The sequence below is a fragment of the Loxodonta africana genome, chromosome 13, assembly GCF_030014295.1.
Source record: "Loxodonta africana isolate mLoxAfr1 chromosome 13, mLoxAfr1.hap2, whole genome shotgun sequence".
Taxonomy (NCBI): Eukaryota; Metazoa; Chordata; class Mammalia; order Proboscidea; family Elephantidae; genus Loxodonta; species Loxodonta africana.
In genome coordinates this window covers 75,825,224-75,848,897 of record NC_087354.1, presented here as the reverse complement: position 1 = coordinate 75,848,897, position 23,674 = coordinate 75,825,224, and the positions used below count along the sequence as shown (strand labels likewise).

The 23,674-nt window shown below is 42.7% G+C and overlaps 1 protein-coding gene across 5 annotated transcripts in view; it reads right to left on the bottom strand.

The window, feature by feature from the left end:
• Window positions 1–23,674, bottom strand: part of TRIM2 (tripartite motif containing 2) — a 199,767-nt gene that overhangs the window by 43,748 nt on the left and 132,345 nt on the right. For 4 of the 5 annotated variants that reach the window (XM_064267585.1, XM_064267586.1, XM_023557111.2 and 1 more), the window contains exons 2-6: window positions 17,938–18,122; window positions 13,568–13,805; window positions 4,634–4,785; window positions 3,258–3,438; window positions 1,496–2,219 (exon numbers count right to left, since the gene is read on the bottom strand). In XM_064267585.1, coding sequence (XP_064123655.1) covers window positions 1,496–2,219; window positions 3,258–3,438; window positions 4,634–4,785; window positions 13,568–13,805; window positions 17,938–18,071 — 1,429 coding nt within the window. In that variant the 5' untranslated portion in view covers window positions 18,072–18,122. Of the gene's footprint in view, window positions 1–1,495; window positions 2,220–3,257; window positions 3,439–4,633; window positions 4,786–13,567; window positions 13,806–17,937; window positions 18,123–23,674 lie in introns of those variants that run through there. The other variant, XM_023557113.2, reaches the window with a different exon arrangement.

The following is a 23,674-nucleotide window of genomic DNA, read 5'->3' as shown; positions in this document are numbered from 1 at the left end:
TGACTACTCTGATAGGGATCGCAACAGGGGGTCCTGGACAGAGCTGGAGAAAAATGTAGAACAAAATTCTAACTCAAAAAGAAACATCAGACTTGCTGGCCTGACAGAAACTGGAGATACCCAGAGAGTATGGGCCCCAGACACCCTTTCAGCTCAGTTATGGGGTCACTCTTGAGGTTCACCCTTCAGCCAAAGATTCAACAGGCCAATGGAACAAAACAAGACTAACGGGGTTGCACCAGCCCTGGGGCAGGGACTGGAAGGCAGGAGGGAACAGGAAAGCTGGCAGTAGGGAACCCAAGGTTGAGAAGGGAGAGTGTTGACATGTCGCAGGGTTGTTAACCAATGTCATAGAACAATGTGTTTATTGTTTGATGAAAAACTAGTTTGTTCTGTAAACCTTCATCTAAAGTACAATTAAAAAAAAAACTTTCAGCAACACCATGAGGGCTCAAAAAGGAGTTATCTAGCCTTTTAAATTGCCAGCCCGGCACATGTGGGGTACATCTTTAACCACAAAATATGTTTTCTTTAAGGCTTTTCCTCACTTGTGAAAACCTAAGTTTAATAAGGGCTGAGTAAGCCTATAAATCACACACAATAAAATATTAAATTATGCACCTTAAAAAAAAATTGTCCTTTGTTGTTTACAGTTTACTCTCTTTGAGAAAATAATTTTTAAAAACCAGAGGCAATAAATCAGACATGATAATTCCCAAATTTTCTTGGCTCACCCCGCACGCCATTCCATTCTCCAAGTTACCACTTCCACCCAAGTTCCCCTCTTTGGGACTGCTCCCCAGCTGTGGCTGGCACACACAGCTGGCGGGCTGGAGGTGACCACACTCCTAATGTTATCACTGCACAGAGTTTACATAGCAGAGGCAGTGAGAGGGAGACATCAGACACTTTGCCCATAGTGAAGCCATGGCTGAGAGACTTCAGAGAAACAGGAAGTTATCTGATGTGACAATCTCTCTGCCTTTGGATTAGGCAGGAGTGCTCTGAAAACACTCCCAAACTGGAGGAGGGGAGGGGAACTGCCAATATGTCCCTTAAAATCTCCAGATTATGGGTGCTGTGATTTTTCTCTTTCTGCCTATCTTCAGTTTTTACTTTTTAAAATGAATATGTAGCACATGGCAACCCTGGTGGCCTAGCGGTTAAGTGCTATGGCTGATGACCAAAAGGTCGGCAGTTCGAATGCACCAGGTGCTCCTCGGAAACTCTACGGGAGCAGTTCTCCTCTGTCCTGTAGGGTCGCTATGAGTGGGAATCGACTCGAAGGCACTGGGTTTGTTTGGTTATGTAGCACATGTATGTTCTCTAAAAAAGAAGAAAGTAAAAGCTCCGGAGGCGACTGCATAAGCTCCCAACAGCTTCAGGTGGAAGTTCTGACCTACAGCGTTACTATCTGCAATAACTATCACGTTCCCAGCAACCCCTTAACCAAACCAGTGCCGAGGCATCGGCACAGCAGAGGCCTTCTCCTTACCCACTCGGAAGATCAAATCGTCTTCGATGGGGTTCTCTTTTCGCTTCCCAGTGCTGTACATGCTGGCGGGTCTTTTCACCGCCTTTTGCTTCACGTGGCCGCTCCCCGGGGACTTCACGCGCCTCTTCACGCCCTCTGTGGTGGGAGACACATCAGCTGAGCGGATCACTTTCAGTTTAAAGGGGCTGCCTCGGATGTGCTGGTCATAGAGTCTCAGGGAGAGGGTGAAGTCCCCTTCCTTCTGCACAGTATACAGAAACTCGTAGGTGCCGTTCTTGTTGTCCAGGATCTCTCCGTCCGCCACGCTCCCGTCGGGGGTGCTCAGTTCTGCTGTGATGTAGGCGTTGCCGGTCTTGCAGAGCTCCCCGTCTTTGTCCTTGGTTGTTATGGTGACGGACATGGGCTGCCCGATGATGGTCTGTCGCAGCCCCTCGCCCGTGGCCACGGTCTCAGAGGCAACAGCGTTCGTGGTTAAAATCGTCCCGAGGTTGTGGATGGACTTCTTCAGCCCTTCGGTTTCCACGATGAAGTCCAGCTGATCGTTTTCCCGAGGGTGCAATGGGAAATCCTGGTCAGCAAGCTCGTTCAGCTTCTCGCTCATCTGCTTCTTGACCAGCAGCACCTCCGTCTCCGTGCCATGATTGAGGGCCTGCGCCGTGAAGCTGCTGCAGCTCTTAATATTCTCCTGCCCCTCGAGCAGAGTATCCAGCTGCGACTGAAGGACCTGCCGGAAAAACCAGATGGCTGGTGAGTGCAGCCGGGTGTGGTGCCAGGCTGCAGCGCTCGCCCCGCGCGCCACCAGATGAGCCTACAGACTCTGGGACGGCCGAAAGTTCTAGACCTGCCCACTGGGGTGGCGATAAGCGAGTGCATTTACTTTAATCCAGTGAGCCCAGTTCTAATACATTCCCAGTATTTTCTTTTTTCCCTTCCACCACGCCCGGTCTCTCCCACACACATATTTCTTGGGTCATGTGTTTTGGTAGGGGCAAGTAGAAACGTCATTACCAAGAGCGTAGGAAACAAATTGATATGCTTGACATCTGAAATATTTACTATCCAGTATCTTTACTTTATGTCCAAACCTCCCTGACAGCATACCATCTAAAGGAACAGAAACCCACAAATAAAAACTCTCCACACTCAACTGTTAGAAATTTTTCATCCCTGGTTTTGTGATTAGACATTCAGAGTTAAACAAAGGCTGCAGTCAGGGTTCACTGTGAAGTTGACTAACTGGTTGGTGTGGGTGAGAGCCAATTAGACGCTATTAGACATTATAATTAAGGAAGGAAAACAATCCAGTTTAACCCTAAATGCTGAAATCCTATATTCAAAATCATCTTTTGTCAAATTAGACAATCGCTTATTATAAATTTGTTCTTAAGGTCACAGAACCATAGAGCTTTGCTGAAAACAGGATGAAAATAATAGCTGGATATTCCATTAAATGAAATCTACAGTTTACTATCTGAGCATTGTGACACTTGAGAACCCATTTGAGTCTCCTTTGCTGCGATTAACCAAAAAAAAAAAAAAAAACACCAAACCCATTGCCATAGAGTGGATTCCGACTCATAGCGACTCTACATGACAGAGTAGAACTGTCCCATAGAGTTTCCAAGAAGCAGCTGGTGGATTTGAACTGCTGACCACTGTGCCATGGATGCCACTATTAGAAGCCAGTAAGCGAGTGCCCTGAAGAGTCACTGGTTATCACTGGTCTCTTACAGAGTATCTGTGACAACGACTGAAGTCTTACTTTGTGTTTGAGGCCATAGTTGACCTCCAGCTCCATAAGCAGCACGCTCTTGCGCACATTTAGTGTCTTCTGGAGTTCATCAAAAGTGGAATGAATGTCATCCACGATGCTGGCCTTTTGGTTGGTTAGCTGATGAATGATTTCCGAGATGAACTGAAGAGCTGAATCTATTTCTGGAAGCCTGGGGGACAATTTAGAGACCATTATTTAACATCAACCTTGAAATATTTCAAAGATCTGTCTAAACACTAGGTTTTGTCAAAAAACATTTACTATGCTTTTCATCATTTAAAAAAATAACTGAAAAACAGAATAAGACATAACTACTACCTTTGAAAGAAGAAACTTTGAGGGTCCACATCTATTTCAATCTGTTTTCAATAATTGATGGTGCAAAGCCTTGAGGGGCTCTGAAAAGCCATGGCTTTTCCTCACACTCTAAATCAGGGTTTCCTCAAACTTAGCATTATTGACATTCTGGGCCATTAGTTGGGGGGATTTCCTGTGCACTCTAGGATGATTAACAGCATCCTGGCCTCTACCAGATGCCAGTAGCATCCTCCCCCCAACAGTTGTGATAACCAAAAATATCTCCACACATTGCCAAATGTTGTTTGGGGGGCAAAATCTCCCATTGTTGAGAACCACTAAATATGTAACTATCTTTTTTCCCAACCACATGAAAAACTTATCCAAACAGTATCCTGGAAACTTCTCCCAAGTTTCCAAGTTCTTTTATTTCATATAGAATAACCACACTTCTCTCACTACAACTGTCAGTGAAGAGATTTATTGGCTCTGCTTTTCAGTTATGTTACTTCCTCTTTGGTCTTTCTCACGTACCACACGGCAATGCTGCTCCTTCACTTCCATGCCAAAGAAAGAGCCTGGAAGCAGGAGAACATGAGGAGAACTGAGCAGTCACTGCTCAGAATCATTTTTCCTGGCTCAGAGGGGACCCAGTCACAGCCCACGTAATGTGCCTGTCAGTGTGTCAAGAATAGCAGCTAAGGAAGGCTTCTCAGAGAGCCTGGTTTTGGCATGAATTTCAGAGCATTTCTCCTGAGAGCATGTTCCTTGAATGTACTTTATTCCTTTAATGAAGTAAGGTACTAAAACAAAAGCACCACCACTCATAAGACAAGGAGGTTAGAATTTAACCAAGGGGTAGGGGACAACCTTCATTACTGACTAATTTATGATTACAGAACCACAACAAAAGAAGAACCTATGTATGGCGCGGAAACTCATTCCTTGAATGGTAGCATGACCCCACTAACCCTCTGGGACAAGAGACCATGAGGCCAGGCCTCAGAACAGGTGGCCAGTTGGGAGCCCATGGAGAGGAGGGTCTGGGGGAGGTGAGCTGGGCGCACCTTTTGTTGACAGCATCCAGCTGGACCTGGAGTGAAGCCTTGTGCTGCTCCACCACGTCCTTGAGCGGGACGGTGGGGTGTTCCGCGTGCTCCCCCTCGGTGCACTCACGACACATGGCGGTCTCACAGGCCTGGCAGTAAAATTCCATCACCTGCAGGTGACAAGAAAAACCCGGGACTAGGGCCACTGACGGAGTGCTCGCCTAGCACTAGGTGCTCTACCTGCTGAATCACCTCATTTAATTCTCACGGCCACTCCAGGACGTTGGCAGGATGATGTCCAGTTTCACAGGAGTAAGTGAAGGCTAAACTGTGAAGAGCATATGACGTTTATGTGACAGGCCTCAAACAGAGGTGTCTAACAACGAAGCTGCCGCCATAGCCAGCTCTTCTGTGGCCACTCCAATATAGCAAAACAATGTAGGCAGCGGTTCTCAACATTTTTGGTATCAAGACCACTTAACAGTCTTTAAAAATCACTGAGAGCCCCAAAGAGCTTTTGTTTATGTGGGTTGTATCTATATTTATCATATTAAAATTAAATCTGAGAAAAATTTTAAATATTTGCTACTGTATTAAAAACAAATTAATGTATTAAAAACTACCACTAGTCTGTCAGTTTGTCGTACTGTGGGGGCTTGTGTGTTGTGATGCCAGACGCTATGCCCCCAATATTTCAAATACCAACAGGTGTGGACAGGTTTCTGCTGAACTTCCAGACTAAGAGAGACTAGGAAGAAGGAACTGGCAGTCTACTTTTGAAAAAATTGGCCAGCTAAAACCTTACGAATAGCAGCAGAACATTGTCTGATATAGTGCCAGAAGATGAGGCCCTCAGGTTGGAACAGGTACTCAAAGTATGACTGGGGAAGAGCTGCCTCCTCAAAGTAGAGTCAACCTTAATGACATGGATGGAGTCAAGCTTTTGGGACCTTCATTTGCTGGTGTGGCATGACTCAAAATGAAAATTAACAGCTGTAAACATCCATTAATAATTGGAACCTGGAATGTACGAAGTAAAAATGTAGGAAAACTAGAAGTCATCAAAATGAAATGGAACACATAAAGATCGATATCCTCGGCATTAGTGAGCTGAAGGGGACTGATATTGCCAATTCTGAATAAGACAATCATATGGTCTAATATGCAGGGAATGACAAATTGAAGAGGAATGGCGTTGCATTCATCGTCAAAATGAACATTTCCAGCTCCTGACTTGTACACTTTAAAATGATAAAAATAGTGCATTTTATCCCATTAAAAAAAAAAAAATTGATGTAGCTTGGAAGAGACAGCAGCAGACCTGGGTCATTGTCCCTTGTCAATATCCTAAGTGTATCTTGGGAAGCAAGGCCCTGAATCATTCCAAATTGTCAAAAACTAGTCATTCGCAAACGCTTGTGCTTGGGTGCTGACAGCTGTGGCTGTAACTGGGAACTAATTGTGTGAGATGCAGGGCTCAGCTGAGCTTATCCATCTCGAGTGACATGATGCAGGTGCTCCCAGAGGCCAGCATGAGCTGTTGTTATTGAAGAGTAGTCACCATTCATCAGAAGGTGGGACCATATGCATGACTGAGGGGCTGGAATGCATGGTCAGGACTCTGCAGCCAACCTAGTGGCTTTTGCTAAGGCCCTGACCGTGATTGGGGGGCGGGGCGGGGGACGACTCCTTAGAGCCAGCGCAGGCTAAATGAGAACCTTTCCTTTGCATCTCTTACATCCTCCTCAGTCAGGTGCCTAAGTCAGCAAGAACAGGGTTTAACCTCATTTGAGTTCCTGGGACCAGGGCAGGTGCTCTAATATCTGCTTCAAGTGCAGAGAAGCTCCTGGATCACTAGCCATTATTCCCTTTTTCCATTTGTACTTGGGACAGTGAAGCCATGGCAGTTTAATGAGAAGACAGACGGTGTCACAGCACTTAAAGTAGATGACAGGATTTCATCCACATGTGCTAATCAGCAGCAGACAGTTACGGCAGCAGCATCCTGCTTTATTGTTAATTACCCGATTTTATTAACCTTCAGATGCTTGAATTGTTTTTTAAAGATTTACCCATGGCAATTAACTGCTGCAATTTATCTCTAATACTGCAGGCACTTGGCTTGAATATGCAATGAGAACTCTCATTTCGAAGCTGCAGCAGCAGAGAACTGCTACAATCTACGATGAAACAATAGAGGGATTCAAGCGGTACACTGCTCATTTTCCAAGGCCTCTTGCTGATTTTATAAATTTTATGATTCCAGAGAATCACAATGACCCAACATGGAGAAAGTGTTCAAAACATATTCTGAATAGCGCCATTCCCCTCAAACAGGTGCAAACTCTTTAGATAGATTTAAATTTTAATGTGATTTGATGAGATGCATTTGGTAGAAGGATGGGGAACGTTTTTAACTGAAGGGTTCTCTAGCTTTACTAGAATCAGTAGCCCGTGGTGTCCGAGGGTCTTTATTACTGAGGTGGGCTCAAGAAATACATCTTTTGCAATTCTTTTCTATTTGTCCTTAGAGCAATGACAACAGATTTCTCCTTCTAAATTTTCTCTAAGATTGGTACCATTGAACCCAAGCCATTGCCGTGGAGTCGATTCGGCTCATATTTACCCTATAGTACAAAGTAGAACTGCCCCATAGGGTTTCCAGAGAGAGCCTGGTGGATTCAAACTGCCCACCTTTTGGTTAGCAGCCAAACTCTTTGCCACTAAGCCACCACGGTTTCCCTAAGATTGGTAGTGCTATTAAAAAAAAAAAATCATAGTAATTTTGAAAGAGCCAACCTTTATCTCACTTGGTAGCACCGCTGAAGTAGACACCTGGGAGTCACCCTACATGCCCCTCCCCACCAATCCATCCAACCAATCAGCTCATAAATGGTGCTTCAAGCCTTCCTGGTCTCCTCACACTCTAGATCAGGCTGGTTTCCTTGCCTCAGGCTCATCTCCATTTAATCTAACCTCACCTCCCCATAAAGGAGTCTCTGGGTAGTATAAATGGCTAAGGGTCGTCCGCTACTAACTGAAAGGCTGGAGGTTCTAGTCTGCCCAGAGACACTTTAGAAGAAAGGACTGGAGATCTACTTCCAAAAAATTGGCCATTGAGAACGCTATGAAGCAGGGCTCTACTCTGACACACATTGAGTCTAGCTACTTTGCAAACAGAAATACAAATCTTACCTGGGCATTACAACGCCCAAGATCCTCAACTAGCTCCTCAGGACTTAAAACAGACTCAGGTTCTTTAAAATGACACCCAGTGCCCTCTGAGATTTGACTCTTTACCTCTCTAGCCCATCACTCATTACTTCCTGGCTCCTGGGAACTCCAGGCTGATGTAGAGATGGACATTCTCTTCACTTTATTCTCTCTGCCTTATTCCACTTTGTCCCTTCTGCATAGGATACTCATCTCCTTTCTACAATATATATACACTGCGGTCTCACTAATGAAAAAACAAACAAAACCCTATTCAAACACACAAACGTATTCATATGTGTTTGTAGAAATGTTATTTGTTTTAAAAAAAACACACACACACATTTTTAATGGCTACCCAACAATCGGCTATATGGATTTACCATAATTTAACCATTTCCCTAATATTGCGTATTTAGATTATTTCTAATTTTTTGTTACAGGTAATAATAATTAAAATTAACATTCTTATACCAAATCTTTATCATCATCTCTAGTTATTTCCTTGGATATATTCCTAATAACGGAATTACTGGATCAAAGGATAAGAATTTGCCAAATTGACGTAACCTTTCTGAAGAGCAATTTTCCCTCCCACTAGCAACGTATAAAAATATCCTACCATATCCTCCTCAGTACTGATTATTATCTTTTTAAAAACACTATAGCCAATTTGAGAAGATTTGATTATTAGTGAAGCTTAACATTTTTTCTCATATGCTTATTAGTCATTTATATGTCCTCTGAATTTTCTGAGTTCTTTGCCCATTTTTCTTTTGTGATATTCATAATTTTCTTAACTTATAAGTAATCTTACATAGCAGGAGTTTGCTGGAGTATTTCAATTAAGAGTTTTACAGCTACTCTTATAAACTGTATGATTAACAGCTTTCTTTTTGTGTTATCTTCATTCGTTTTTGTTTATGTGTTTCATACATGAATTGGGCAGCTTTCTATCTTTTCTTATGATCCAGAAGCATCTATACTCTGCCATCAGATCGGTTTTTTACAAGTTTGAAAGAATTCAGCCTTAAATGAACTCTCACCAGTTTCTTTCGACATTATTTCTCTACTCAACTCTCACTCAGCTTTTCTTGTATTTTCTTGATCATTTATAATTTCCTAGATCAACATCCACTTCATTCAGACTTTCAACACATTAGCGTAATAGCCCATAGAATCCATTTACCCATTAAAAAATCTCCTTTGTATCTATACTGATGTCTCTTATCAGTCCTAATTTATTATATTTTCCCTTTTTTGCTTTATCAGATGTCAGAGATTATCTATTTCATTAATTTTTTTAAAAAAGATTTAGCTCTTGGATTATTCATCAATTAAATTGTTTTACTATTTTCAAATTCTCTAAGTTTATCTTTATAATTTTATTTCTTTTGTGTTCTCTGTGTTGATTTTGTTGTTCTTTTCCTAACTTCTTGGGTTGAATTCTTTCTGAATAAATGCAAATACTTAAATCTATAAAATTTCCTTCTGGGTACAGATTTGATTTTACCCTATCTACACATTTTTACACATTTAATAGACAGTTTCCACTCCACTTTTAATATTTTGTGAATAGAATAATTATGGTATAGTTTTTTCCTTGACTAAATCGTGCTTTTCTTTTTTTAAGGTTTTGGGTTTCTTCTGTCTACATGTGTTATTAGCATTTTATTAAACAGTGGTATGAGAACCTGGCCTACAAAATGGAAAAACACAGTGATGTTTTCTTTGTGACCTAGTATATGATCAATTTGACTTATTCAAATTCTCACAATCTTAATAGATTGGCTTAACAGATTTTAGCACCTGCTTTTTTATTTGTGGGAGGCAGATTCTCAAGTGAAAGAGTGCTCTTTTTTCTGAAAGTCATCCTTTCCTCTCCAGGCCTATCAATGCTACCTTAGTACCATCTCTTATCATTTATTATTTGGACAACTCACTAAACCAGATTTGGGGGTCTCTGCCTCCAGCCTCTGCTACTCCATGCCTCCATAAAGCAAAACAACGACAATAACAACAACAACAACAAAAAACAGTCGCCGTCAATTCCAATTCATGGCAACCCCATGTATGTTCAAGTAGAACTGTGCTCCACAGGGTTTTCAATGGCTGTAATCTTTCAGAAGTATATCATCAGGCCTTTCTTTTGAGTACCTATGGGCGGATTTGAACTGCAAACCTTTCAGTTACTAGCTGAACACTTAACCATTTGTACCACCTTGCCACTAAAATACCCATCTCCTGTTTGAAAGGTTTTAATGCATCTTTACTACATGTGGAAAGGAGCCCTGGCGGCGAAACAGTTAAGTATTCAGCCTCTAACAAAAAAATTGGCAGTTTGAACTTACCCAGCGGTTCTACAAGACAAAGACCTGCAGGTCTGCTCCCATAAAGATTACAGCCAAGAAAACCCTATGGGAATGGACTCCACAGCACCCAACAACAACTGCATGTGGAATTTAGGTCAAACATTTTGTTAATAATATTCATAACTCATTCTACTCTCTCCCCATCTACCTTTCCAGGCTCATCTCCTATATTCTCCAGCCCACCTGTATTCCCATCCGTACACTAGCCGAACTGTGCGACGAGACGTTTGCAGAATTCCATGGCACCCTTACCTTTATTTACGGATGTCATCTAATTATCATTATTTCTAATTCTATGTGATAGCCTCTTCAGATACTATATTTAGACCAGTGTCTACAGTAGGTCTCCTGATGTTTTCAAAACTTTACTCCTGTATCAAGTCAGATCCCCAGACAGCTACATGGCTGGGCTATGTTTTAAGTGGAACTGAAGGCAATGCTTCCCAGCACTAGTACTTAGAATGTGAGCTCCAGGAGCAAACAGCCTCAGCATCCAGTAAGAGCCAGTGTGAGACATGGTCCTAAGAAGAATGCTCAAGCTGATTTTAAAAGCTGACCGTTTAAAGCTCTTTCTACAAAACTTACATGGTAACTCTTCCTTGTAGTACAATGCGTGGAAAACCTTGTTCTTATTGATAGACTGGAGTGCTTCCAATTAAATAACTAAAGATCTGTAATCCATGGTATCTCTCTCTTGTTTTAGCCCAGGATGCTATTTTCTCCAGGTCGAGCCTTTATGATGTATCAACTGTCTTTGTGACTTAGACTGTCCAAGCTTCAGTTTCTTCACTTGTAAAATGAAGGTAACTAACATTTGCTTTGCAAAGTGGTGTTTGAGGAGCCAGGCATGGTGCCTGGCACACTGTCTCAACATGTACTGACTGACTTCCATGTATAAGATTGCGTGCTTGGTGCCGGGAATATATTGAACAAGGCCCCTGTCCTCACATTCTAGAGGGAAAGCCAGAAATCAACAAGTAACCCAATAAGCAGATGATGGCAGGCAGACCATGGTGAGTGCTACGGAGGAAATGAAGAAGATGATGTGATGGAGGGTAGTGGGTGGGAGACAAGGCCCTCCTTAGCACAGTTAAAGAAGACTGCTCTTTAAAGAAGAAATTTAAGCTGAGACATGAAGGATGACAATAAGCTAGCCACATCAAAAGGGAGCAAGAGCATCCTAGGCAAAAGGAATAGAGGACAGCCAGGCTGAGGCGGGAGAGGACTTGGCAAGTTCTAGGAGGCCAGTGGGCTACAGCATAGGGGGCAGAGAGAAGGGTAGGAGATGAGTAAATAAGGGAAATCCTGGTGGCGTAGTGGTTAAGAGCTATAGCTGCTAACCAAAAGATCAGCAGTTCGAATCCACCAGGTGCTCCTTGAAAACCCTATGGGGGAGTTCTACTCTGTCCTTTAGGGTCGCTATGAGTCGGAATCGACTCAACGGCAACAGGTTTGGTATTTGCTTGTTGACTAATAATCACTCTGCTCTAACACTCCCTTGCTGGCCTTAGTGGCTTTATTGTACCTGGGGCTTTTTTTATTATAAGCCGTTTCAGATACATTTGAAGTCGTCAATATATAAAGAAAAAAGGTCAATAAAGTCACTAATTAGCAATAACTTTAATAGCCAACATTTATTGCAGTCCCTGGGTGGTGCAAACAGTTAACACACGCTTCTGCTAATTGAAAGGTTGAAGGTTTTAGTCCACCCAGAGGTGTCTCGGAAGAAAAGCCTGGCGATCTACTTCTGGAAAATCAGCCACTGAAAACCCTGTGGAGCATAGTTCTACTCTGACACACATTTATTTCTCCCAACAGTCCTATGTGATAAGTACTATTGTTGCTTTACTTCTACAGATGAAGAAAAAGGAGACAGAGTTTTATAAGACCTGCCACAGCTAACACAGCGAGTAAGCTGAAGACCAGGAATCTAAACCAGGTGGTCTGACTCCTGAGCCAGCTCCCCTCGCCACTCCACAAGGCTGCCTCTTAGGGTTACATAGCGTTATGGACTGAATGGTGCCCCCACTAAAAGATAGGTTGGGGTCTTAACCCCTGATCCCTGTGAACACTACCTGTTTGGAAAGAGGGTGTTTGAAGATGCTATCAGTTGAGTTAACATGAGGTCACACTGGAGTAGGGTGTTTCTGACCAAATCTGAGTGGTGTCATAGAAGAGAGGAGGAAAGACAGCCAAGGGATGAGAGAGTTATGCTGCAGCTGCAAGCCGAGGATCACCTGGGTTAGAGGAGGCTGAGAGGCAAGGAAGGACCTTCCCCTAGAGCCTTGGGACAGAGCATGGCCCTGCCGACACCCTGAAGTCGGACTCCCGGCCTCCAGAACTGTGAGGCAATAAATTCCTGCTGTTAAAAGCCATCTACTTTGCGTACTTCGCTGAGGCAGCCCTAGGAAACTAATATAATCAAAACCCATCCAGGTCGATCAGATTTCAAGTCACAGAGACCCTATAGGACAGAGTAGAACTGCCCTGTTGAGTTTCCAAGGCTGTAATCTTTACGGAAGCAGACCGCCACACCTTTCAGTTAGTAGCTGAGCGCTTTAACCACGGTGCTACCACAGCTCCACGAAATGAATATACATAGCTAATGTATAAAGCTAGTACACATAAACCAACCCCGTTGCCATTGAGTGGATTCCGACTCATAGCAACCCTACGGGACAGAGGAGAACTGTCCCATAGGGTTTCCAAGGAGCAGCTGGTGGATTTGAACTTCCAACCTTTTGGTTAGCAGCCGAGTTCCTAACCACTGTGCCCCCAGGGCTCCACTGATAGCTAGTATACATAGCTGTCAGTTAAATGATGACACGCACCATGTCCTTCTTAGTTTATAACAGTTACTGTGTCTGCCAGGAGCAGAAAAAATGTTTGGAATTCATAATCTTTAATTTATTATCAAGGATTCACATTATTTCCAAAGTCTATCTAATATTAAGGAATAGGGTCTAAGAGTAGGACAAGAAAAAAATTTCCCTCACTAGAAAAATAAAGAACTCTAATTAACATTGTAATAATCATTCTCAATTTGCGGGACTTATCCATTATTAAGTCTTCATCCATAATTCATTACACAGATGTTTATGTGGGTCAACGTGTGCACAGCTTGCAAATAGCTACTGTTTTGCTCTCCTGGGGATATCAACAATACGCTAAGTAAACACAATGAGATTGACTTTACTCTTTAAATGATTTGGCTTAGCGAACGTACACAGGCAAAACAGTCTGAAAAAAAATAACAAAAAAAAAATTTTTTTTCAATTACTGAGTTTCCAGGTAGGGTTCTGTTTCACTATGTAATCTCTGATGTACTCAGAGCCTACCCAAATGTAAAAACAGGTGCTCCACTTACATTCCCATCGTGGTTTGGGCAAGAGAGAGGCTTCCCTGCAGCCACAGCGGTGACCGTCTCCAAGATGGAAGACTCCTCAGCATTGCTGCCTGGTGTTCGCTGCAGCACATCCATCAGGTTGGTGATGAAGAAGTTGTTCTGGAGTGCGGCCACCCCCTTCTCGGGCAGGATGGAGGTCTGGCGGCACACAGGGCAGGAGAGGGTTAAGCTGTGGGCAGGGATGTAGTTCTGCAGGCACCTGTGGCAGGAGCAGAGGTGGGAGGACAGTCAGCACAGGCAGGTTCCTGGGACAGACCACCACTTCTCACATGTACCATACATGTTCTCAGCAACCATATGGACCACTCTGCAGAAACTCCCTTCATGGTCTCCTTACTAGGAGAATGGTATTTCCAAAACCAAGAGATAACCTGTACTCACATTGGCCTTATAAGCTGATTGGGCAACTGATTATGCTCAAGGAAAATAATGTCATTGACTTCTGTAATGTTTTCTGTTGTTGTTAGTTGCTGTTTGAGTTGATTCTGACCCATGGCAAACCCATGTGTGCAAAGTAAAACCGCTCCATAGGGTTTTTAAGGCTGTGATTTTTGGGAAGCAGATTGCCAGGCCTGTCTTTCGAGGTGCCTCCGGGTGGCTTCGAACTGCCAACCTTTTAGCTTGTAATCAAGCACTTAACCATTTGTGCCACCCAGGCTACCTAGAGCCACACAGTGTGGTCCATGGGTGAGCAGCAGTGGTCTCACCCAGAAGCTATGGTAGAAATGCAGAATCTCAGGCCCCACCCCAGACCTACTGGACCAGTTCCCCAGGCTATTTTTGTGCACATTAAAGTCTGAGAAATTTTAATGGGCTAGAATATCTGGTATTGTATTCATGAATTTGTAGACTTTGACAACTGGAAGAAGCATGTCAAACTTTTTTTGTTAGCATTGAAATTTTTACATAAGAATCATAAGCAGATCACAGATATTGAAAAACATGTCAAAGTGGAAATGGTTGAAGCAGGGATGAGACACCCCAACATGACCTCTTTGCTGCTCCCGACAGGCTCCATGACACCACACTCACCTGGCTCTCCTGTCCGCTCTATCTTTTCTACTAAGTCAGTTCATTTCAGAGTGGATCAAGGTTCTGCCATAAGCCCTCTTCTCTCCCTGGGATATTAGATCCGTATACATGACTATAAGCAAAATGCTCACATTTGTATTTCCTCCAACAAAGGTCTCCTCTGAGCCCCAGGTCTATATCCCAACCATCTTCTTGACATCTCTTCTTGGATGTCCCACAGGCCCTGAAACTCAACCATGTCCAACACCAAACCCATGATCTGCCCCAAACTATGTCCTCTTCCCATACTCCCTATCTCAGTGATAGCCTACCCACTCATGTCAGCAAACCAGAATCTAGGAGTCATTCTCCAGTCTTTCTCCTTCATTTCCCACATCCAACCCATCACCAAAGTCTGTCAGTTCCTAATTCTCTTCATCTCCAGTCCTCTCATTCATCACATCAGCCTTGCTGGGACTTCTGCAGTAGACTCGTGCCTGGTGTATCCTCTTCCACTCTTGTACTTCTCTAACCCTTCTCCACTTTGCAGCAAAGTGTCTTTTTCACACCCAGAGCTAATCATTTATATCTCCCTCCCTTCTCCAGTTTTAAAGAGTAAAATCAAAACCCTTTCATAGCTTCCACTGTTATTACAACAGGGCAAAAACCCATATATGGTAACATGGATTATGCACCTACATGATCTGGCAACTACATATCTGTCTCTTCCCCTTATTCACTCATGTCAGTCACGCTGGGCTTATTTAAGGTCTTCCAAAACACCGTGGTCCCTCTCATTACAGCGTCTTTGCACACAACTGAAATTCTTTCCTCCTGCCCACTCCCTTTAGCTTAATTTTTAGTCATACTTGGGCTGCTTAATCACTTCTGCAGGGAAGCCTTCGTGATTTGAGTCAACTCCCAGTTATATGGTTGCCTGTGTACTTCTGGTATTTAGCACTTGTCATTGGTTTAATTTCATATTAATCTGAGCAATTATGTCGTTCATGACTGGCTCCTCCACTAGGCTGTAAGCTCCATGATGCCAGGCACGGTGTCTGGTTTTGCTCTTCTTCCAAGCCCCATTGTTGGCGTTTTGGAAGATACGGGGGTAAGAGACTGACGGTGAGGAGCAGCTGAGTGAGCAGCTGGTGTGTGCGGCCAGCAGGAGGTGGGGGCAAGAGGTCCTAGGGCTCGCTTTCCTGACAGTTAGACAAGTCCTCAAGTTTTGTCGCTGCATAAACAAAATGACCATTTTCCCATTTTAAGGAAAGCTGCCAGCATCTCCAAAAGGAAACACTTTCAATGCACTGGATGTTAAAACATAGCATCATACAGGGACTTGCCGTCTCTGCATCTCACAAATCTCCGCAACTAGCTATTGGCTGGGGAGCGCAGGTGAGATGGCTTAGATCCAATCGAGAGGGTAAGGGGCAGACCCAGGGCAGCCCAGAAGCGTTGCTCCCCACCTGGTTAGAGCAAGGAAATCGGAGCCAAGAAACAGCAGACTAAGCACTGAACGCAGGGGAGTAGGGCAGCTCTGCAGAGCTCAGAATGAGTGGCTCTTAGTGCTGGGTATAAGGAGTGATAACCCATGTCACCTGCTGACAGTCAGACAATGATCTTTCTATGCACGCTCTGAGGCACAAGGACAACTAGCTAGCATTCACGTTTTAGCGACTCATTTTTGGTTTTTTGGTTTATTGAGTGAGCGGGCAAAAAAAATCACTCTCCGTTTAATCATTTTGGAATATGAATGACAAAGTACTTAAGCCCAAATATAAAACGAACAAAGTAAAAGTTATTGGTGCTATATGTGCTACCACAAGGAGCCCTGGTGGCACGATGGTTAAACGCTCAGTTGCTAACTGAAAGGTTGGTGATTCAAACCCACCCAGCTGCTCAGGGGGAGAAAAGACCTGGCAATTTGCTCCTGTGAAGATTTCAGCCTAGAAAGCCCCATGGGGCAGTTCTCCTCTGGCATAAAGGGTCGCTATGAGTAGGAATTGACTCTAAGGCACACAACAACAGCGTGTGCTACCACTAAAAGAAACAGACACAAATCACACACGCACACACACAGAACCATAACAACCCAAAACAAGATGAAACAAACAAAAAACCACAAGAGTAACAAATCCACCTTCTTACTCCATCCATCCCTACCGCCAAGGATGCAGTTATTCTTTTGCAACTGAGACCTTCCAAATAAATCAACTCAAAGAACATCCAATCAGATAACAAAATGTATGTTAAATTGGGTGACAAATGTAATTAGCGTTGACTTGAAGCTGTTGGAAATACCAGTTTCCTCGTTCTATTTTTTATTGTAGAAAGTAAAGAATTTTAATTAGGTATCAAATAACAAGAGACAATACACTTAACAAAATGCTATGAAACACAGTTATCATATTTGTTCTTTAAAAATATATATGACCTTACTAAGGAAATACCTAAATGACACCAGAGATGAATTAATGGCATTACTAGCAAACTTTTTATGTTTAATTGCTTATATGGTAAGTTAAACGATTGGGTAAAGGTTTGTCTCTGATAATTAACCCAGTGGAAAAAAAACCATTCAAGAAGACTAAGGGAGTGTGTTTTCCTACATAGCAAATTACAGTCAGGTAATTTACAATTATTTCATGTATACAGCTTTTTTCTTTATCTAGAAGTGATAATGTTCAAATGTGCCATTTAGTGTGTGGACTATGAATCAAAACCTATGGGAAGGGGAAGACAAAAAAAAAAAAAAAGAAATAACCAAACCAGGTGCAGTCAAGTTGATTCCGACTCATAGCAACCATATAGGGCAGACTAGAACTGCCCCATAGAGTTTCCAAGGAGCACCTGGTGGATGTGGACTGCTGACCTTTTGGTTAGCAGCCATAGCTTTTAACCACTACGCCACCAGGGTTTCCACGGGAAGGGAACTCTGCCCTTTAACTAACTCTTCATACAGGCAACTGCTTTATCTGATTCATTATATAGAAGGAAATGATAGGGGGAGCTGCCACTGGCAAAAAGTGTTTCCCAAAGAGTAGAGGGAAACTTTTTAAAAAATATTTAATCTTAAAAGACTTAATGCCCTGTCTCCCATGGAAATGAATCAGTAGTTACCCAATCGCTTTCTCTCACTTATAATTGTATGAAATAAAGAAAATAATTGGCACTTCGTGATTGTTTCTAGATGTTTACCAAAAGCACAAAAGACCCACTGTCTCTCAGAGGTAAGGGAGAATTCTGAAAGAACCCTGTGGTGGGCTGTAGGAGGTCAGCTGGCGAAACTCCCTTCTCTGAACACAAAGGCGGCTTACCTCTCGCAGAAAGTGTGCAGGCAGGGGAGAACCTTGGGATTCTTGTACCGTTCCAGGCATATACTGCAGATCAGAAACTGCTTGTCGATCTGACGCACCACAGGACTTGGGATGTTGGTGCCTTCACTGGCCATCCTAGACCACTGACATGGGGGTCCAGTTGTCTTTGACCCTGCACGCTGCTGCTGTTAGACAGAAAAAACAAACAAAAAAAAAACGGAAAAATATATAATAATCTGTAAGTACAAATCGGTCGCTGACACATTCATTATAGGCATTGTGCTATGAATTCAGGTAGAATTCCATGTTAAACCAGTTGCCCTTGAGTTGATTCTGACTCGTGGTGACCCCATATGTATCAGAGTAGAACTGTGCTCCATAGGGTTTTCAATGGCTGATTTTTTGGAAGTAGATCGCCAAGCTTTTCTTTTGAGGTGACTCTGGGTGGACTCAAACCTCCAACTTTTCGGTTAGTAGCCAAGTGCGTTAACCGTTTGCACCACCCAAAACCAAAACCCATTGTCGTCAGGTTGATTCCAACTCATAGCGACCCTATGAGACAGAGTAAAACGGCCCCAATAAAGTTTCCAAGGAGTTGCTGGTAGATTTCAACTGCCGACCTTTTGGTTAGCAGCCAAGCTCTTAACCACTGTCCCATGAGAACTCCGCCCGAGGACTCTAGAATTCCACATTAGTGGACTCAAAATGACCACTGCCAACCTTTATCGCTGTAGAGGGAGAAGTGTCAGTTCTGTGTTGTTTGATTTGTAAATTATTAAAATAATCACACGTTCACTATGCAACAATTACAAATTAGAAGAGGCTTGCTGTACAAAGAGCTATGTTTGCTGGGTTTCAAAGCAGTGGCAGCTGAGGGGACAGATACTTAGCTAGCTATGCCTTGAGCCATGACTATATTTGAATACACATTTACCTTTAGATTCTTATTAAAATCGAATGTCTTTTCCTACTATTGTACTGTTAATATGCAGGGTGGCAAAAATTGGAATTTTTAATTAAAAACTTTGCGTGTGGTTCAGAGTATTTTCTTCAGAGTTAAAGGTTTATAGACTTGGTACTAAAATGTATTTTCCATGGGGCAGGCACAAAGGCTAGAGGTAGTCCTTGTAATAATAATAATTTAAAAAAAAAAGGTCGTATTCATCTGTTGATATTTAAGGGATCTGGTGAAGTGAATTAATCCAGAAGACGTTTCAAATATGAGGGATCTAACTCGTGTCTGTCAGTTTGTCATACTGTGGGGGCTTGTGTGTTGCTGTGATGCTGGAAGCTATGCCACCAGTATTCAGATACCAGCAGGGCCACTCATGGAGGACAGGTTTCAGCTGAGCTTCCAGACTAAGACCGACTAGGAAGAAGGACCCGGCAGTCTACTTCTGAAAAGCATTAGCCAGTGAAAACCTTATGAATAACAGCGGAACATTGTCTGATATAGTGCTGGAAGATGAACCCCCCAGGTTGGAAGGCACTCAAAAGATGACTGGGGAAGAGCTGCCTCCTCAAAGTAGAGTTGACCTTAATGACGTGGATGGAGTAAAGCTTCCGGGACCTTCATTTGCTGATGTGGCACGACTCAAAATGAGAAAAAACAGCTGCAAACACCCATTAATAATCAGAACCTGGAATGTACAAAGTATGAATCTAGGAAAATTGGAAATCATCAAAAATGAAATGGAATGCATAAACATTGATATCCTAGGCATTAGTGAGCTGAAATGGACTGGTATTGGCCATTTTGCGTCAGACAATCATATAGTCTATATTGGGAATGACAACTCGAAGAGGAATGGTGTTGCATTCATTGTCAAAAAGAACGTTTCAAGATCTATCCTGAAGTACAACGCTGTCAGTGATAGGATAATATCCATACACCTACAAGGAAGACCAGTTAATGCGACTATTATTCAAATTTATGCAGCAACCACTAGGGCCAAAGATGATGAAATAGAAGATTTTTATCAGCTGCTGCAGCCTGAAATTGATCAAACATGCTATCAAGATGCATTGATAATTACTGACTATTGGAATGCAAAAGTTGGAAACAAAGAAGAAGGATCAGCAGTTGGAACATATGGCCTTGGTGATAGAAACAATGATGGAGATTGAATGATTGATAGAATTTTGCAAGACCAACGACTTCTTCATTGCAAATACCTTCTTTCACCAACATAAACGGTGACTATACACATGGACCTCATCAGATGGAACACACAGAAATCAAATTGACGACATCTGTGGAGAGAGACGATGGAAAAGCTCAATATCATCAGTCAGAGCAAGGCCAGGGGCCGACTGTGGAACAGACCATCAATTGCTCACATGCAAGTTCAAGCTGAAACTGAAGAAAATCAGAGCAAGTCCACGAGAGCCAAAATATGACCTTAAGTATAACCTACCTGAATTTAGAGACCATCTGAAGAATACACTTGACACATTGAACACTAGTGATTGAAGACTGGATGAGTTGTGGAGTGACATCAAGGACATCATCCATGAAGAAAGCAAGAGATTACTGAAAAGGCAGGAAAGAAAGAAAGAAAAGACCAAGGTGGATGTCAGAGGAGACTCTGAATCTTGCTCTTGAGCATTGAGCAGCTAAAGCAAAAGGAAGAATTCATGCAGTAAAAGAACTGAACAGAAGATTTCAAAGGGCCTCTTGAGAAGACAAAGTATTATAATGACATGTGCAAAGAGCTGGAGATGGAAAACCAAGGGGAAGAACACGCTCAGCGTTTCTCAAGCTGAAAGAACTGAAGAAAAAATTCAAGCCTCGAGTTGCAAGAGTTCACCGAAAAGACAGGAAAGAAAGAAAAGACCAAGATGGATGTCAGAGGAGGCTCTGAAACTTGCTCTTAAGTGTCGAGCAGCTAAAGCAAAAGGAAGAATTGATGAAGTAAAAGAACTGAACAGAAGATTTCAAGGGGCCTCTGGAGAAGACAAAGTAAAGTATTGTAATGACATGTGCAAAGAGCTGGAGATGGAAAACCAAAAGGGAAGAACACGCTTGGTGTTTCTCAAGCTGAAAGAACTGAAGAAAAAATTTAAGCCTCGAGTTGCAATAGTGAAGGATTCCATGGGGAAAATATTAAACAATGCAGGAAGCATCAAAAGAAGATGGAAGGAATATACAGAGTCATTATACCAAAAAGAATTATTCAATGTTCAACCATTTCAAGAGGTGGCATATGATCAGGAACCAATGGTACTGAAGGAAGAAGTCCAAGCTGCTCTGAAGGCATTGGCGAAAAACAAGGCTCCAGGAACTGAGGGAACATCAATTGAGATGTTTCCACAAACAGATGCAGCGCTGGAGGTGCTCACTTATCTATGCCAAGAAATATGGAAGACAGCTTCCTGGCCAACTGACTGGAAGAGATCCATATTTATGCCTATTCCCAAGAAAGGTCATCCAACCGAATGTGGAAATTATAGAACAATATCATTAATATCACATGCAAGCAACATTTTGCTGAAGATCATTCAAAAACGGCTGAAGCAACATATCGACAGGGAACTGCCAGGAATTCAGGCCGGTTTCAGAAGAGGACATGAAACCAGGGACATCATTGCTGATGTCAGATAGATCCTGGCTGAAAGCAGAGAATACCAGAAGGATGTTTACTTGTGTTTGATTGACTATGCAAAGGCATTCAATTGTGTGGATCATAACAAACTATGGATAACACTGCGAAGAATGGGAATTCCAGAACACTTAATTGTGCTCACGAGGAACCTTCACATAGATCAAGAGGCAGTTGTTTGGACAGAGCAAGGGGAAACTGATTGGTTTAAAGTCAGGAAAGGTGTGCGTCAGGGTTGTACTCTTTCACAATACCTATTTAATCTGTATGCTGAATAAATAATATGAGAAACTGGACTATATGAAGAAGAACGGGGCATCAGGATTGGAGGAAGACTCATTAAAAACCTGCGTTATGCCGATGACACAACCTTGCTTGCTGAAAGTGAAGAGGACTTGAAGCACTTACTAATGAAGATCAAAGACCACAGCCTTCAGTATGGGTTGCACCTCAACATAAAGAAAACAAAAATCCTCACGACCGGACCAATGAGCAACATCATGATAAACAGACAAAAGATTGAAGTTGTCAAGGATTTCATTTTACTTGGATCCACAATCAACAGCCATGGAAGCAGCAGTCAAGAAATCAAAAGACACATTGCATTGGGTAAATTGGCTGCAAAGGACCTCTTCAAAGTGTTGAAGAGCAAAGATGTCACCCTGAAGACTAAGGGGTGCCCGACCGAAGCCATGGCATTTTCAATCGCATCATACGCATGTGAAAGCTGGACAATGAATAAGGAAGACGGAAGAAGAATTGACGCCTTTGAATTGTGGTGTTGGCAAAGAATATTGAATATACCATGGACTGCCAAAAGAACGAACAAATCTGTCTTGGAAGAAGTGCAGCCAGAATGCTCCTTAGAGGCAAGGATGGTGAGACTGCATCTTACATACTTTGGACATGTTGTCAGGAGGGATCAGTCCCTGGAGAAGGACATCATGCTTGGCAGAGTACAGGGTCAGTGGAAAAGAGGAAGACCCTCATCAAGGTGGACTGACACAGTGGTTGCAACAATGAGCTCAAGCATAACAACGATTGTAAGGATGGCGCAGGATCGGGCAGTGTTTCGTTCTGTCGTGCATAGGGTCTTATGAGTCGGAACCGATTCGACGGCACCTAACAACAACAACTTATGCCAGAAAAGGATAATTAGAAGAGGGCCACAGAGAATAAAGCGAAGAAACAGTACCCACAAGAGGATAGGGAGGGAGAGCCACAGCATAGAACATAGCTCCATTGACTACCTTAAAGAACTTCTGGTTTCTGCCTAAGAGGGTAGACCAAGGCTGAGCTAAAATACGTTCTCTAACTTTCTAAATATTTGGTAAGGTATCCGCAGCCCAATTCCCAATGGAAATAAACTTTACCCCCCCCCCGAAAAAAAAAGTTCATCTTAATATGACCCTAAAAAACCTAAAACCAAACCCACTGCTGTTGAGTCGATTCTGACTCATAGTGACACTAATATGACCCTAGACAGGAGATAATATTATTATTCTCATTTTAGGGATAAATAAACTGAAGCTAAGTTAAGGTTTGTCAGAATGCAGATTCAAGTGTCTATGTCTCTAAAACGCTTGGGTTTTTCACTCTCTAAGTCACCCCACTGCCCTTGACCTTGTGTTTTAAGAAGTCAGCATCATAGAAGGCTTGTTTACACATGGTACTTTAGCTTGTCCTGTGACCTGTGTCTGAAGCTGGGAGATACACCATGTTTATAAAATCAACGATTCTGTAGCTTCTAAAAGAAACACTCTTTTCTAAATATAAACGATAGTTCTTCTTAAAAAAAAACAAAAAATGTTTAAACGATAGTTCTTCTTACACCCTACCAAATCACCAAATTTTTAAAAAATATGTCAATGTTATTAAGGAAACTCTGTAATTTACACATTTTTGAGTATAGTTACATAGACGACCCACCCATTTTCCAACTCTATACCTTCTAGATAAATTCATTTAAGGAGCCCGATTATAAGCAGATAGAACCCTGCAAAAGCTCCTGTGGTACAGAACGTCACGCTCAGACAGAACCCACTGCGCTAGTAAAGCAGTGTAGGTGTGATGGGTCTGATGAGCCAGCATGATCTGCTAGACTTCCGGCAGCGTCTCCCTGAAGAACTAGAGCA